Source organism: Trachypithecus francoisi, unplaced genomic scaffold (genome assembly GCF_009764315.1).
Source record: "Trachypithecus francoisi isolate TF-2019V2 unplaced genomic scaffold, Tfra_2.0 Lachesis_group3, whole genome shotgun sequence".
NCBI lineage: Eukaryota > Metazoa > Chordata > Mammalia > Primates > Cercopithecidae > Trachypithecus > Trachypithecus francoisi.
This window is the reverse complement of record NW_022681468.1, coordinates 106,417,278-106,434,544: the sequence shown is the minus strand read 5'-3', so window position 1 is coordinate 106,434,544 and position 17,267 is coordinate 106,417,278. Positions and strand designations below refer to the sequence as shown.

At 37.9% G+C, this 17,267-nt stretch overlaps 1 protein-coding gene across 6 annotated transcripts in view; it reads right to left on the bottom strand.

The window, feature by feature from the left end:
• ADAMTSL3 (ADAMTS like 3) overlaps positions 1-17,267 on the bottom strand; it is a 417,185-nt gene that overhangs the window by 94,172 nt on the left and 305,746 nt on the right. For all 6 annotated transcript variants that reach the window (XM_033189191.1, XM_033189189.1, XM_033189190.1 and 3 more), the window contains 2 exons: positions 2,224-2,416; positions 1,930-2,109 (listed from right to left, as the gene is read on the bottom strand). In XM_033189191.1, the coding sequence (XP_033045082.1) occupies positions 1,930-2,109; positions 2,224-2,416 (373 nt within the window). The remainder of the gene's footprint in view (positions 1-1,929; positions 2,110-2,223; positions 2,417-17,267) is intronic.

Below are 17,267 nucleotides of genomic sequence, written 5' to 3'. Positions count from 1 at the left end.
GGATAATGACCTGTAGGTTTTCAGTTAAGACAGTTTTAAAATACTAGCACTTAACAGAACTAGACAGTTAAAACAGGAAAAATCCCAATCTGGAGAAAAATCCCAATCTGGATATATGTACAGAAATACTGTTAATCCAACCTATAGCCAGAAATGTGGACCTTCTCTCAAGGGCGATGGGAAGAGCCTACTGCACTAGACATTGCCATGTCAAATATCTTATGTTATCCTCACAAGAAACACTGCATTTAGCGAAAGTAAATGGGGGCTCAGAGAAGTGAAGTGTATTTAACAAGGCCACCCAGATTTAGGCTTTAGAGCTGGGGTATCTGCATGAACACTTGAGTGTATATCATGTATAATAATTTTGGGTCACACAGGCCTGGGTTTGAATCTATCTGTGTTCTTGGGCAAGTTACCTAATCTGAATGAACCTCTGTTTCCTCACCTATAAAAATGGAGATAACATCTGCTTCTGGGGCTATTGTAGGATGAGACGGGAGGAGCAGGTCATGACTATGCCCGGCACTGAACCTAGGACTCAGAGCAGCTTGTGAATGTCACTCACTGTCCTTCCTTATTTCTTGAGGTTATTTCTGATGTTGGGGTTGGGTCTCTACTCCAAGAAGATACACACCAGGTGGCAGTGACTAGAGGTTACAAGACACCGATAATGTATCTAATTTATCTGTTTTGAATCTGTGCTAAAATCTCAGCCTGCAGATGTTAAGGATGCAGCAAGACTGGAGCAAAGGGCTAGAAGGAGAATAAGGACTGGAGTAAGAGAGCCATGCGTGCAAGAAAGGCCCTACCAACTATTCTGAGGAACATATACCATAGTCCCTTCTTATCCATGGTTTCGCTTTCCACAGTCAACCATGGTCCAAAAATATTAAATAGAACATTCCAGAAATAAACAATTTGTAAGTTTAGGTTGCATGACATTCTGAGTAGTGTGATGAAATCTCTCACCATCTCACTCCATCTGCCCAGGACATGAATCATTCCATCCATGCCACCTGCCTATTAGTCACTTAAGTAGTCTTCTCAGTTATCAGATAAAAAAACCAAAGGATATATAAAATTTAGAATGATCCACAGTTTCAGGCATTCACTGGGGTCTTGGACTGTATCCCCCGTGAATAAACGGGGACTACTGCACTTGATTTCGCAAGCAATCAGATCGATGGAAGATTCTGAACAAGCTGGAGACTTGATGGACACAGTGATGGGAACACTGTGGGATGTTAGCTAGTCTGGAGATGGGAGAGTAATACAGAAAGATCAAGTGGGCAGTGTAATATAACAGAAAGAACTCTTGGAATAAAGTCAAAACAAGTGGATTCTGCTACTTTTCCAGCTGTGGGAGCTTAGGCAGCTTACTTCAGCTATTGGGATTTAATTTCCCCCACCTGAAAAATAAGGCTTCATTACTAGACTGGGTCAAGCCCTGCCAGCACTGAAACGATGTGCTAGAACTCTATTCACTGCACTAATTCAAACTTACCATGATGAAGGGTAAAATTAACAGTGTAAGTGACAAAACACAGAGGAAGTTAAGGCATGGAAGATGTTCAGAATGTTGGAATGACAGAGCTTAATGAATGATTCCACATGGGAGGACACAAGGAAGAGAGGAACCATAGTGATTTTGAGTTTATCCTGGGATACTATGATCCTGGTAGTTCCAAATGAAGGGGCTGGTGTGGGAGAAAGATGATAAGAACACTTTGAATAATACTGAGTAAAAACTAGAAATGAATCATCGTGTGTGGGCCTGGACTATAGCACTTGCACAACCCCAAGAGTGAGTGAGCACTTCCTTACTCATCTCACACTAGTTCCAGCCTGACCTTGTGGAAATATTTAGAAGCTGAAACGAAGGAGGGACAGAAAAGAAGGGACTGCAAAGTTGAGCCTGGCCCTTACCTTCGACCAGTCTCCCACAGCTAAATGTGGAGGACAGTCTGTCCTGGCACAGGACTTGTGAGACGATGCCTTAGGTCCTTGGCACAATTCATCTGAGAGATTCAAAAAGCTGCCATCTGTTAGCAGCTGCCGACAGGTGACTCTTCTATTCTGAGTTCCCCCGCCGCAAGTCCTGGAACACTAAGAAGACAAGAGGGGGTGATATGGCAGGCTTGGCCTACTCTGGGTTAGTGCAGTGCAGGGCCTCTCACAATCATAATCACAGAGGACCCTGGAGTGGCCAGTCTGCCCTACCTGCTGCCATTCTTCAATGTGCCAGCCAGGAGGGCAGTCAAACTGACTGCATGCTTGTAAAGCATGGGGCTTTTCATCTCGGCACTCCTCAGGAGGGGCAGGGGTCTCCCCTGGGTGCAGGCAGTACACATCTCGGGTCTGAATTCCAACTCCACAGGTAGCTGAGCAGGGCCCCCAAGAGCCCATGTGCCACCTAAAACAGAAAACAAGTGGGGAAAGTTGAACAGTCCAATAAACCAATGTGCAACCATCAGAGCATGAACAACATGAAGTTCTCCTCTGGGCTTCCAGACTTCACATCCTGTGTACAGATTCTACAGTCACAGCATCTCCATCAATATATGCAATTAAAACACAGAGCTATAGTATTTAAAGGCAAGAAATGTCAGGAAAGTGTTTAAAGATCTTACCTGTTTGGGAAAGTCCAGAGTAAAAAGCAGCAGATCTGTTCCCATCCTGTCCTTCATACCACTATATATCAAAAATAAAATCCTGGTTTTGTTTTGAATGGAGTCCCAAGGCAATGATGATTTATTCAGGTGTCAAAAGAAATTTTAAATGTTTAAAAGCACACTTCAGGAAATCTTCAGGGCACCTGGCTTCATTATTTGGAATATCCCTACGAAAATTCTTTTATGTTAGGATTGGATTTACAACATATATATAATGTGATTCCTTTCCAATAAGATCTTGGAAAAATCAGGTTTTCTCATAAAACATCTGTAAAAATGAAAAACCAGGGCAGCTGCTTTTGACACATATTTCCAAGTTGCCTTCAAGGAAGATTCTCCCAATTTACACTCCCACCAGAAGCATTTGAGAGTGCCTAGTTGCCTATACCCATAACCACACTGGAGAATGTCATTGGGAAAAGTCTCCGCCCATCTGATGGGTGAAAAATTACACATTATGGTTATTTTAATTTGTACATATTTAATTAGCAAACATAAATTCTTCACTAGTTACTGTAGAGATACATCACGAGGAAACCATTTTTAAATGTTTAAAATGTTCGTAAAAGGATGCTGGCTCTAGGGTAGTTTGTAATAGCACACACACAAATATTAAATTGAATTACATTTTACAAAATGGAAGGAGATCATATAAATATTTAACAATAAAGCGGAAAATAATTGTCCATTCATACAGCACAATGCTAGCAGCCATTAAAATAATAAAGTAGATGTATAGTTATTAACATAGAAATACAATCATGACATTTTTAATAGAAAAGAAAAGCAGGTCATAAAATAGTTTGTAAAGTATAAGTAAATGCATGCAGAAAAAAGTCTGAATAATTATACATTAAAATATTACCAGTGATGATACCTAACTATAGGATTTTTATTTTCTTTATTCTTGCTGATTTTTTCTCTGATTTTTATTACAATAAGCACTCATATCAGAAAAAAATGTTATTTCTCTGAAAAAATTAATTAGTATTTAATCTAAAAATGATTCTCAGTTTTCCTCTTTTCTAATTTTCTATTATAAACATCCCCTACTTGTGTAAATAAAAAGAAAATGAAAAATAGTATTTAATGCAAATATAATAGGACAAAAGAATAAAAGTTTTATTTATGAAGGAAAAATTTCACAATGAAGATATATAATAATCACACAAGTATGGAGATTAAATATAAAGCATAAACTTATAAAAAGCAGGAGCTGTTAAGTATAGGAAAAATGGACAAAAAAATTAAAAAATTTAAAATCTTTAAAATACTTCGCTAAATCCTTGGCATATTAACAAGGCAGACATTAATAAGAATATCAGAGATTTAATAATATATTTGAAAATATGGATAAAATAGATAACCTTCTAAGGAACTATGAAAGTTCCATTCAAGAAAGGGACTGAACCTCACTAGTTTTGTGGTCAAGTCCTACAAATTTTCAAGAAACAGGTGAATTCCCATATTATCTTAAATGTTTCAAAATAAGAAGATGAAAATATTTTATTTTATGCATATTATAAAGCTAGAAAAAATCTGAACAGAAAAGCTGACAAATATATATAAAGCAAACTTTTGCATGTGGTTATATATCCTAAATCCTAAATGAAAGTATAAATTCTAAGTAAAAAAGAAGCAAATTAATCAACAGATTAAAACAATACAGGGTCTGTGATGTGGTCTGAAGGTTTGTGTCACCAACAAATTCAAATGTTGAAGCCTTAAACCCCAGCATGATAGTATCTGGAGATGGGACCTTTGAGAGGTAATTAGGATTAGATGGGGACATGAGGGTGGGGTCCTCATGATGGGATTAGTGCCTTTGTAAAAAGAGACACTAGGGAGCTTGCTCTCTCTCCACCATGTGAGGACACAGCAAGACATCCGCTGTCTGAAAGTCAGGAACAGAGCTCTCACCAAAAACTGAACCCTTTAATCTTGGACTTTCCAGCCTCCAGACTGTGAGAAAACAAAGTTCTGTCTTTGAAGCCACCCTTATGGTATTTTGTTATGGCAGTATGAGGTGACTAACTCAGTATATTTTCTGACCACAGTGGAACTAAATTAGATAAACCCCAAATACTTAGAAATTGTGCTGTAATCTTCTAAATTGCCCATGGGTCAAAAAATCACAAGGGAAAGTAAATAGTATTTTTAAATGCACATTCATAGAAACATCAAGTGTCAAAATTTGTGGAATTTAGCTAAAGCCATGATTAGAAGAAAATCAATAGCCTTAAATGATATATTTTAAAAGTTTGACAATAATAATCTAAGTAACCATTTCAAGAGGTTAAAAAAAAAATAGCAATTACACCCCAAAAAAGTAGAAGAAAGGAAACAATAAACATGAGAATAAAATAAATGAATTAGAAAATAAAACACAAAGTTGGCCCTGGCAGGATGCATTGGCTCATGCCTGTAATCCCATCACTTTGGGAGGCTGAGGTGGTTGGGTCACCTGAGGTCAGGAGTTCGAGACCAGCTTGTCCAATATGGTGAAACCCCATCTCCACTGAAAATACAAAAATTTGCTGGGTGTGGTGGTGCACGCCTGTAATCCCAGCTACTTGGCAGGCTGACATGTGAGAACTGCTTGAACCCAGGAGGCTGAGGTGTCAGTGAGCCGAGATCAGGCCACTGCACTCCAGCCTGGGTGACAGAGCAAGACTGTCTAAAAAAAAAAAAAAAAAAGTTGGCCCTTCAAAAGACTAACAAGATTAATAAATTATTGATAAAATGTGAAGAAAAAAGAGAGCAGGCACACATTATAAAATCAGGAATTTAAGGGGGGACATTTTGGCATGAAAAATAGTACAGTAAGTAATGAAAAACATTGTCAATAAATTTGAAAATTTACATGAACTGAAAAAATTCCTACAAAAACCAACTTATCAAAACTAACACACAAATGAAGAGAAATAGGAATAGTCTTATATCTATTAAATTAAATTTGTAATTTAAAGTATTTTAAAAATAAACTCCATGTCACATGGCTTCCTTGGTGAATCATTTAAGGCATAAATGATTCCAACCTTACATAAACTCTCTAAAAAATGTAAGAAGAGGGAAAACTTCCCAACTCATTTAAGCCAATGTACTCATAAACAGATTTAAAAATCCTAAATAAAATATTAGCAATCAAGTGATAAAGCAAAAAATAATGTTACATGGTGACCAATCTGGGTTTATTCTAGAAAGGCAAAATTGGTTCAACCTTGGAAATTCAATCAGTGTCTATGACATAGCAAACTATAGGAAAAAATTCATATGATCATTTCAATAGAGACAGAAAAACATTTGTAAATTTTAACAGATATTCATGATAAAAAAATTTTTTAATTTGAATTAGCACATCCAAAAAGCAAAGGCTTGGGGGTGGGAAGGTGAGAGAGGGCTGGAGAATAGAGTAAAATATCTAATTGAGCGCCCCTTTGTTACAAAATATAGCAATACCAGTTAAAGAAAGACATAAGAGTAAGATATTCCCTCATACAAATGAAACATCTCAGTTGACCAGAAATCAATATAAACACACAGTGCTAAAGCATTAAGAAAGTTATGAAACAGAATATGTAATGTAAAACAAAATATGTGTTTGAATGTACTGAGAGAATATTTAAATTCTGATAAAGATTTTGAGAACAAGTTAATGATGGGATCATTGAAATCAGGCAAACAAAAAAAGAGAAAGGAAATTAACAACTCCAGAGAAAAAACTTGCACTCAAAAGAAAATGTAACCATAATAAAATATTAAATGTCTTAGCTGTGCAATGCTTTTTTTTAAATGATGGCTTTGAGATACAGTTTACATAATATAAAATCTGCCCTTTTAAAGGGTAGCGATGTTCCTCCTATAAAATAGCTCTAGCCTAGTTCGAGGCATTTTTAGATACTAAACACCTGACCATGGTGAAACGCCTGACCATGACCCATCAGATGACCATGTGACAAGCTGCTTATTGTAAAGGGGACATTATCTATCTGTAAAGTCATATAGTTAGATGTGACCAGCAGTGGCCCACCGAGTGGAAGTGGTATATGGGACCAGGCATTGGTGGTGAGTGCATCATTGTAAAAGGTCTAGTGATGGTAATGGCCACAAGTGTCCAGAAATACCTAAACAGACATGACTTTGGTATGACTTCGTGTTTTCTTTTAGTTTAATCTCCCTTGGCTCCTGAAAAATTTATAAACTTAGTTCGTCAGCCTATTATTTTTGTGGATCACTTAGTATCTTTCTAGTAAGTTTATTACTAGCTCAAGTTAAGCAGAATTAGTTTATACTGCTTATACCTAGGAATCCTGATTAATATAAGGTGATACAAGTTTTAGATTATTTTTGAATTCTAGAAATTTTATTTTTTCTAGATTTTTGATATCTAGAAATCAATTAACATGCAAAAAGACAAAATCAATACATAAATTAGTATTTCTATTCATTTAGCACTGATCTTTGACTTTTAACATACAGAATTATAATTTTTTAAAATTTTATTTTAGGTATATGTGCAGGTTTTTTATATAGGTAAATTGCATGTCATGGGGATTTGGTGTACAGATTATTTCATCACCCATATTAATAAGCATAGTACCAGGTAGGTACTTTTTCAATCCTCTCCCTTCTCCTACCCTCCACCCTCAAGTAGACCCTGGTGTCTGTTGTTCCCTTCTTTGTGTTGATGTGTTCTCAGTATTTAGCTTCTACTTATAAGTGAGAACATGTGGTATTTGGTTTTCTGTTCCTGCATTAGTTCACTTAGGATAATGATCTTTAGCGCCATTTGTGTTCCTGCAAAGGACATGATCTCATTCTTTTTCTATGGCTGCATAATATTCCATGGTGTATATGTACCACATTTGTTTTTATCCAGTCTACCGTTGATGGGCATTTACGTTGATTTAATGTCTTTGCTATTGTGAATAGTGCTGCGATGAACATATGTGTGCATGTGTCTTTATGGTAGAATGATTTATAATTCTTGGGATATATACCCAATAATGAAATTGCTGAGTCAAATGGTAATTTTTTAGTTATTTGAGAAATTACCACACTGCTTTCCACAATGGCTGAAGTAATTTACATTCCAACCAGCAGTGTATAAATGTTCTCTTTTCTCTGCAACCTCACCAGCATCTGTGATTTTTTGACTTTTTAATAACAGCCATCTGACTAGTGTGAGATGGTATCTCACTGTGGTTTTGATTTGCATTTCTCTAATGATTAGTGATGTTGAGCACGTTTTCATATGCTTGTTGGCCACATGGAGCTCTTCTTTTGGAAAGTGTCTGTTCACATCATTTGCCCACTTCTTAAAGGGACAAAGGTTTTTTGCTTAATTTGTTCAGTTTCTTAAAGATTCTAGATATTAAGCTTTCGTTGGATGCATAGTTTGCAAATATTTTCTCTGATTCTGTAGGTTGTCTATCTACTCTGTTGATAGTTTATTTTGCTGTGCAGAAGCTCTTTAGTTTAGGCCTCATTTGTCAATTTTTGTTTTTGTTGCAATTGCTTTTGGCATCTTTGTCATGAAATCTTTGCCAGAGCCTATGTCTAGAATGTATTTCCTAGGTTATCTTCCAGGGTTTTTATAGCATAACTGTAAATGTTTGTAACAAAGGTCTAGAGTTGTTCAGTATGTCCATCCTTTTATTGATCAAGATGAAAGGATTTCTGAGCTATCTTGAACTACTTTCATCTGTTACTATTGTTAAGAATTATTTTTTCTTTTCCGTTCTTCTCATTTTAATTATTTCCTGTGCTTTGTGAGCATTGATTTTGCTTGTTATACTTTTTATTCTGTCTTCCCCTCTGTTATATTTTATTTTTAGGTTTACCCTTAGAATTTTAAAGGCCCTATTTCACAACTCTAGACTTAAACAAAATCATTTCCATCTTAACAAACAGTGTAAGGGCCTAAAGCACTTTAATCAATCAACCTCTCTGAATTTTACAAGGCTTTGTTGGACAATATTTCTTTTTTCAAATTGATAAATCAGAAACTAGTATTGATTTCCATAGTCAATAAACTTTTTTAGATTAAACATCTTTACAATATGCTTCGGTCATCATTCATTCTTATATCTCAGACCCTCCTTCTAGGATCATTTTCCTGCTTAATTAATACATTCTTTAAAATTGTCTTTAGTGAAAATTTGCTGATAGTGCAATTTCCTGGTTTTGTTCACCTAGAATACCTAACATAATTTTAGTAAATATTTATTACCTATGATGTGTCAAGCTCTTTTTAAAGTGTATGTATTAACTCATTTAATTGTCATATAACCTTACTATAAGACTACCTTGTTGACGCCTGCTGCATAAGGAGATACTATTACAATCTGAAAATATCCCTATTTCATCTTTAAAATGTTGTTTTAATAATATACAATTCTAGGCTGACAGTGATTTTTTCTTCTGAGCCATTTGAAGATAATGCTTCATTATTTCTCATGAGAAAAAAATGTCAGTTTTTGTTATTGTTCCTCTCCTGGATCTTTTCTATATCTCTGACTTTGAGATTTTCTTTTTCTTTCGAGTTCTAAAGTTTAACAACAGTGTATCTGAATGTGTATTTTTTATTCCCTGCTTGGGATTTGCTGTGACTCCCGATTCTTAGGTTTCATATTTTTTCATTAATTCTGAAATATTCCCTGCTATTATCTCTTTGATAACTCTCTTTTCTTTTTTCTTGTTAGAATCATGAAGTCCTTTTTATCACTTTTCACAGTATAAGGCACTTGTTTTTTCTTTTAATATCATTCTTTTTTAAAGGCAAAGGAATCACAAGTGAATGCACTAGTCATGATCCATCAGAATGATAGATGCTTATGTACAAGAACATTTCCTGACTTCTTTCTGAACCTGTCACCACTAGGTAATACCGCTATTTGTTTACTTTAAAAGTGGGAGAATTTAGTATGATTCTCTCCTTTTTAAAAATAGAATTTATAGAAATTTAAGGGGTACAAGGGCAGTTTTGTTACATGGATATATTACAAAGTGATAAAGTCCGGACTTTCCCTGTAACCAACACCAGAATAATGTACATTGTACCCATTAGGTAATTTCTCATCCCTCACCCTCTTCCCACCTATCTGAGTCTCCAAATTCTATTTCACACTCTATGTTCATGGGTACACATTATTTAGCTCACACTTGTGAGAACATGCGAAATTTGACTTTCCACTTCTGAGTTATTTCACTTAAGATAATGGCCTCCAGTTCCATCCACGTTGCTGCAAAACACGTGGTTTCATTATTTTTATAGCTGAATAGTACTCCATTGTGTACATATGCCACATTTTCTTTATCCAATCATTTATTGATGTGATTCTCTTTTCTTAGCATATTTTTGGGGATATTTTTGGATGAATTATTTTACTTAAGTTTTGGAGGAAGGAGATTTAATTTTCATTAGTGCATTTAATTATCTCCACCTGGTCTCTCCCTTGACACGTGGGGATTATGGGGATTATAATTTAAGATGAGATTTGGGTGGGGACACAAAGCCTAACCATATCATTTCATCCCCTCTCACAATTCTCATGTCCATTTCCCATTTCAAAACTAATCATGCCTTCCCAACAGTCCCCCAAAGCTTTAAGTCATTCCGGCATTGACCTAAAAGTCCAAGTCCAAAGTCTCATTTGAGACAAGGCAAGTAAGTCCCTTCCGCCTATGAGCCTGTAAAATCAAAATCAAGTTAGTTACTTCCTAGATATAATGGGAGTACAGGCATTGTGTAAATACATCCATTCCAAATGGGATAAATGGGCCCAAATGAAGGGGCTACCGGCCCCATGCAAGTCTGAAATTTAGTTGGGCAGTAAAATCTGAAAGCTCTGAAATTATCTCCTTTTGATTCCATGTCTCACATACAGGTCACACTGATGCAAGAGGTGGACTCCTATGGTCTTGGAAAGTTCTGCCCTTGTGGCTTTGCAGGGTACAGTCCCACTCCCAGCTGCTTTCATGGGCTGGCATTGTCTGTGACTTTTCCAGGAACACAGTGCAAGCTGTCAGTGGATCTACCATTCTGGGGTCTGGAGGACAGTCGCCCTCTTCTCACAGCTCCACTAGGCAGTGTCCCAGTGGGGACTCTGTGTAGGGGTTCTGACCCCCACATTTCCCTTCTGCTTTGCCCGAGCAGAGGTTCTCCATGAGGGCTCCACCCTTGCAGCAAACTTCTGCCTGAAATCTAGACAGAGACTCCCAAACCTCAATTCTTGACTTCTCTGCACCTGCAGGCCCAACACCATGTGGAAGCCACCAAAGCTTGGGGCTTGCACCATGTGATGCAACGGCCTGAGCTATATGTTGGCTCCTTTTAGCCATGGCTAGGATGCAGGGCACCAAGTCCTGAGACTGCACAAAGCAGCAAGGCCCTGCAGGGGACTAGCACAAGAAACTGTCTTTTCCTTCTAGGCCTCTGGGCCTGTGATGGGAGGGGCTGCCGTGAAAACCTCTGACGTGCCCTGGAGACATTTCCCCCATTGTCTTGGCAATTAACATTTGGCTCTTTGTTACTTATACAAATTTCTGCAGCAGGCTTGAATTTCTCCTCAGAAAATGGGTTTTTCTTTTCTATTGCATTGTCAGGCTGCAAATTTTCTAAACTTTATGCTTTGCTTCCCTTTTAAACGTAAGTTCCAATTCTAAATCATATATTTGTGAATGCGTAAAACTAAATGCTTTTTAGAGCACCCAAGTCACCTCTTGAACGATTAGCTTCTTAGAAATTTCTTCTGCCAGATACCCTATATCACCCCCTAAAGTTCAAAGTTCCCCAGATCTGTAGGGCAGGGGGAAAATGCCACCTCTTGTTTTCTTTTTGAAACTCCATTTTTATATATTATAAACCTTCTCAATATTTCCTCTGTATCTACCTTTTGTGCATATTTTACATATTTTATTTATTCTTCATGCTTTATTCTGGGTAATTTTTTCAGCTCTCTCTTCCATTTTAACTGTTTACTCCAGCACATAACTTTTAAATTTCAATCACTGTATTTTTAACTTCTAGATATTCTATTATCTGAACCATATAAACTGCCAATATTTGACCATTTTTGACCAAATAGAAAGTTTCAGATGGTTCAATGTGATAATTGGTTCTTCTAAACAATCTTCCAAGTATTTTTAATAGTTTATTGTTTCTAGCATGGATTTTTAATTTCCTGCTTTATATATGTAAATATTTTAAATAAACTTACGTTTATATTCTGTACCTGATAATTCCAACTTATGATGCTCTGTGTATCTGATTCTATTTTTTCCCCCACTGACTCTCACACATTGTTTCTTCATGTTTTTTTTTTTTTTTTTTTTTTTTTTTAATTTTGATTATGAGCTAATGCTTGTTATGTCTTTGTGGGAATTTTAAGGTCTGGGTAGAAGATACACTCCTCCTCACAGGATTTACATCACCTCTATCAAGACCAGTATAAACCAATTTTTTGGATCACAAAGAGTCAATATAAACCCTACTCCTACATAAAGGGCTACTTGTAGCTCTTAGATTCTCAGGGGAGCCTTTCTGATTCCTTCCATTCAGAGGCAGAGCTGAGACAGATAGTTCTCCTTGCAATCTCTTTACAGGATGGATTTCATTTTTTGAATTTACCTTTTCATTGAGGTAGACCCTGGTTTTGTATGGGGAATCTCCATTCTATTCCTTACCTTCTGAAGGTCTAAGAGCTTGTCTATCAGGCAAAAGATCTTAAAGCCAAAAAGTGTAGGTTACTGACAACTGTCCCCACTAAGGCAATGCTTCAGCTTGTTTTTGGCTTCTGAATATTTTTCTTACTTTCTTACAAGCTTAGTTACGCATTTCAAGACATGCTTTACGTATTTTACCCAGTATTTTAGAGGTATTTAGCAAAAAGCCTTTAAGGATATCAAGTCCACCATGTGGTTAGAAATTGACATATACAGTCACATATTTGAAATAATAGTTCAGCAAGTTTAGCTCTAGGGTGATCATGATTTTCCCTCAATATTCTGAAGATATTATTCCTTTGTCTTCCAGAAACTCAAGTTGTTGATAAGTTGTTTGCAGTTAATCTGTTTTTCATATGTGGTAGCTTTTAAGATTTTCTTATCTACCCTGATTTTCTGTAGTTTCACTATTTTGTATCTATGTGGGGATTTATTTTCATTTGTTTCTGTTGATAGTAGGAGTGGATATTTTTTCTTAAGTTTTAGTAAACAGATTACTTCATATCTTGATTCTCTGACATTACTTCCATATTTCTTAATTTTCTTCCCTTTCCCCAAATCATCAACTGTTTTTCTTCTGTCTTAGAAACTGAACTGTCATTTGCTACAATTGCTTTGGGACCTCAAGCTCCAAATAACCACAAGTGCAGCTCCATTCACCACCTCATGCTTCCATTCCTTTCCCAGCCCAGGTAATTGTTTTCTTAATTGTGTCTTTGGTATGCTTCCTTTTATACTGCATCTACCATTGATCTGTATTTGGAACAGAATATGATATTACAACACCATCTTAATTGGAAGTCTATTAATTACTTAGACTATAATTGATAATATCTAAATTCCAGAAATTTTGAATGTGAGTGAAGTCACTACAAGTAGATACACGGGTCATATCTGGATGACAATTGGAATACATAGCTAAATAATTAGAAGGCTTCTGTTTCATGATTAAAACAATTCAGCTTAAATTTGTAACTTTATTGATGTGACTTCAGGATGATCATCTTTCGAGCAAGTGTATAGCTAGACAAATCAGAGTCACGAGGAACTGGAGATGGAGCTGTTTTTATTTAAGAAATGGGTAACAATTTCTTATTCACAGACAATGAACTCAATAAAGAATTGTTTTTTATATTAAGAAATAGGTAGCAAGTTGGTACAGAAACACATCACTGTTGCCTCTTGCTTTTCCTCCTTTCTTCCCTAGCAGTGTTGAATCCTGTTAGAGAAGAAGGCCCTCCTCAGACTAGTGGGACCATTATGTAACCCAGCATGTTTCTACAAGCTGCTGGCTCTCTCCTGGAAAAAGCAAACTCCATAAATAGCAGGCACTCAGCAGTTATAGGATAGATCGGGGGAGTAACCCCATAAAAGCAAATAAACATCCAACACCCCACCTTGGAGAGTCCAGGCTAATACATCAAATACATTTGCCTTTGGGTAAATAAAGATCCACTGGCTGTCCAACACAATCTCAGTGGTAAGTTTCACCCTGGGGTGATATTTTACTGCTATTGCCCTTGGAGTCAGTAAATATTTGTATGGAAAATATTATGCAACACTCTGTTCCTGTTATTCCTACACGACTAGTTTCTAGAACCTAAAACATTTTTGTAAACTTGCCTTTATTTTGGCATCAAACCTTTGTCTCTGCTGGGTTTTTTTCCAATATAAGTCTCAACCTTTGAAAAGTTTACTAAATTTGCAACTTTGAAATGAGGAATAGTATTTCCTTTCACATAAAAACAGACTCTTAATTTTGTAAAGTAGCCAAGACATGTTGTCTGCTCTATTATTCCTAGCCTGGATGCTCTGTGGGCAAGAGATTGCTGAGGAAGAGAATGTGTAAGAACTCTCGCTGAGGCACACTGATGACAGAAATGGGATACAGTACACAGACTGAGGCATGAATCAACCATTAAGCTTTCTTCAGTAAACTGAAGAAACAGTTTCTAGATTTGTTGCTAAATCTTGTTCTGGTTTGGTGGGCAATGGAAGAGCACTGCAAACTAAACTCAACCCTGCCTTGACCTCCTGGGCAGGTCAAACCAAGGCTGTCATTCTTAGAACTAAAACCCCAAGCACTTCACACTACTCATGTGTGGACATAAGGATTGCTGCCAAAGGACTAGACATAATTTGAAGACATGAGTGAAAAATGCAACCTGAAAGCACTACCCAAAAATGAAAGATTGGAGCTTAGGGGACCTTGGTGATCATAAAGTCCAACACCTTTCTTCATTATTCACATTAAGAAACAGTGCCCAGAGAGCTAAGGAACTCACCTGAAATTCCTTGAGAGACGTAGAACTGGGGCTCTAATCCCATGTCCCTGATCTATTTCCAGTTTTCTTTTGACTTTTGAGAGTTCCTTGCTATCAAGTGTCTTAGGTTTGGATCCTATCTCACATTCTGTTGAACTTAATTTTACTAGTGAGAAGTGAGCCAATGATTACTTTTATGGGAGAGAATTAACTAATGTCATAGTAGGGAAGGTCTCTAAGAGGCAGAGGGCATAGTGTCTGCAAACGTCCAAATGGCATGAATGAGCAGGAGTGTGGGTCATGGTGCATAATTTATTGTGGCTGCTGAGCAAGTTCCTTAGGGTGAGCCTGAGTGTGTGTCTGTCTGTCCATCTGTCTCTGTCTGTGTGTGTGTGTGTGTGTGTGTGTGTGTGTGTGTGGTGGAGGTGACAGGAAATGTGGTTTAAGAGTGGATCCAGAGTCACAAAGGCATTTATATGCTGTGGTTTAATTGCCTTCCCACAAAAGATGTGGAAGTTACAACCCTCAGTACTTGTGACTGTGACCTTATTTGGAAATAAGTTCTTTGCAGTTGATCGAGAGGAGGTCATCACAGTAGGCCCTACCCCAAGATAAGTGGTGTCCTTATGAAAAGGAGAAGTGTGGACACAAAGACACAGAGAAGGGAAACAATACGAAATCACAGGGACAATGCCATTCACAAGCCAAAGAATGCCAGAGGTTACCTGCCAGGAGAAAGCCATGGAACAGAGGCTCCCTCACAGCTCTAAGAGGGAATCGACCCCGCTGACACCTTAATTTTGGACTTCTGGTCTCCAGATCTGGGAGACAAATTTCTGTTCTTTAAGCCACTCTGTTTCTGGTTGTTATGGCAGCCCCAGGAAAGAAACACATGCCAAAGTAGAGAATGTGGATTTGAATCCATAAAGGAACGTTGTTGAAGGTTTCATGCGGAGGCGCACACAGTCACTTTGCAACTTAGAGAGATAAAGATCTTTCATAGTCATGCGTGTGCACATGGATCAGAGCAGGAAACAAGAGAGGCAAGAGTTCATTTAGAAACTGTTGAAACAGTTCAGGTAAAACATATCTGAATTAAGGCAGTGGCAGTTACACATGATTAGGACAAATTCATTAAGTACTGAAAAGTAAACTGTCAAGAATCTCAAGTTCATAGTATCAGAGAACTAAAACCATAAAAGGCCACTTACTTTATGGGATTCCCCTCAGAAAAGAAACTCAGGTTTCATGATAAAGTGGGAGAAAATGTTTGATTTGGACTTAGTCTTGAGAATTTAAATTAAAAATTATAAAATCAAGTGATCTTATCTTGAATGTAATTGTGGTTGTAATGCCAACTTTATGCACTAATTCTTAGAATGACAGAGAATAAATTGTAAATTGTTTAATATTTTGGCTTTCTTTTCTGAAAAAATTATATGATGAAACATTATGGCTACCTTCACTTCCGGAGCAAGAATGTAACAGTTATTTTCAGAAAAATAAAACTGAGAGTTTCATCAGTGTTCTCAGGGTCTCTCTTTTCATCCTGTGACATGCAAATCATTCTCATATGAAGTGCCTTTCATGCTGTTATCATTTTCACTTTCTCTGTTTTAGTTGTTACTTGGCTAGAAACAGAGCACAACTCTGGTGAAGACTAGTTTCACATCAATCTGCAGTAAGATTTAAATCTAGAAATAAATATACCCCAACATATTGGGTTGTATTTTCTTCTTTTTACTCTTCTTTGTTAATGGCTATCAATATATCATACCTAGCTGGGTGTGGTCACTCATGCTTATAATCCTAGGAGCTTGGAAGGCTGAGATGAGAGGATATCTTGAGCCCAGGAGGTCAAGGCTATAGTGAGCTGTGACTGCACGGCCACTCCAGCCTAGATGACAGAGAACAACCTCATCTCTAAAAACATTTTAGGAGGGGCGGAGCAAGATGGCCGAATAGGAACAGCTCCAGTCTCCAACTCCCAGCGCGAGTGACACAGAAGACCGGTGATTTCTGCGTTTTCAACTGAGGTACTGGGGTCATCTCTCTAGGGAGTGCCGGACAATCGGTGCTGGTCAGCTGCTGCAGCCTGACCAGCGTGAGCTGAAGCAGGGCGAGGCATCGCCTCACCTGGAAGCGCAAGGGGGAAAGGAATCCCTTTTTCCTAGCCAGGGGAACTGAGACACACAACACCTGGAAAATCGGGAAACTCCCACCCCAATACTGCGCTTTAAGGAAACAGGCACACCAGGAGAATATATCCCACACCTGGCGGGAGGGTCCCACGCCCACGGAGCCTCCCTCACTGCTAACACAGCCGTCTGCGGCGATCTATCCGCAAGGCAGCAGCGAGGCTGGGGGAGGGGCGCCCGCCATTGCTGAGGCTTAAGTAGGTAAAAAAGCCGCTGGGGAGCTCGAACTGGGTGGAGCTCACAGCAGCTCAAGGAAGCCTGCCTGTCTCTGTAGACTCTACCTCTGCGGACAGCGCACAGCTGCAGTCCATTAGGGGAAAGAGCGGGGGCGGTGCAGACGCGAACGACTCTGTCTGACAGCTTTGGGGAGAGCCGTGGATCTCCTAACGCGGAGGTTGAGATCC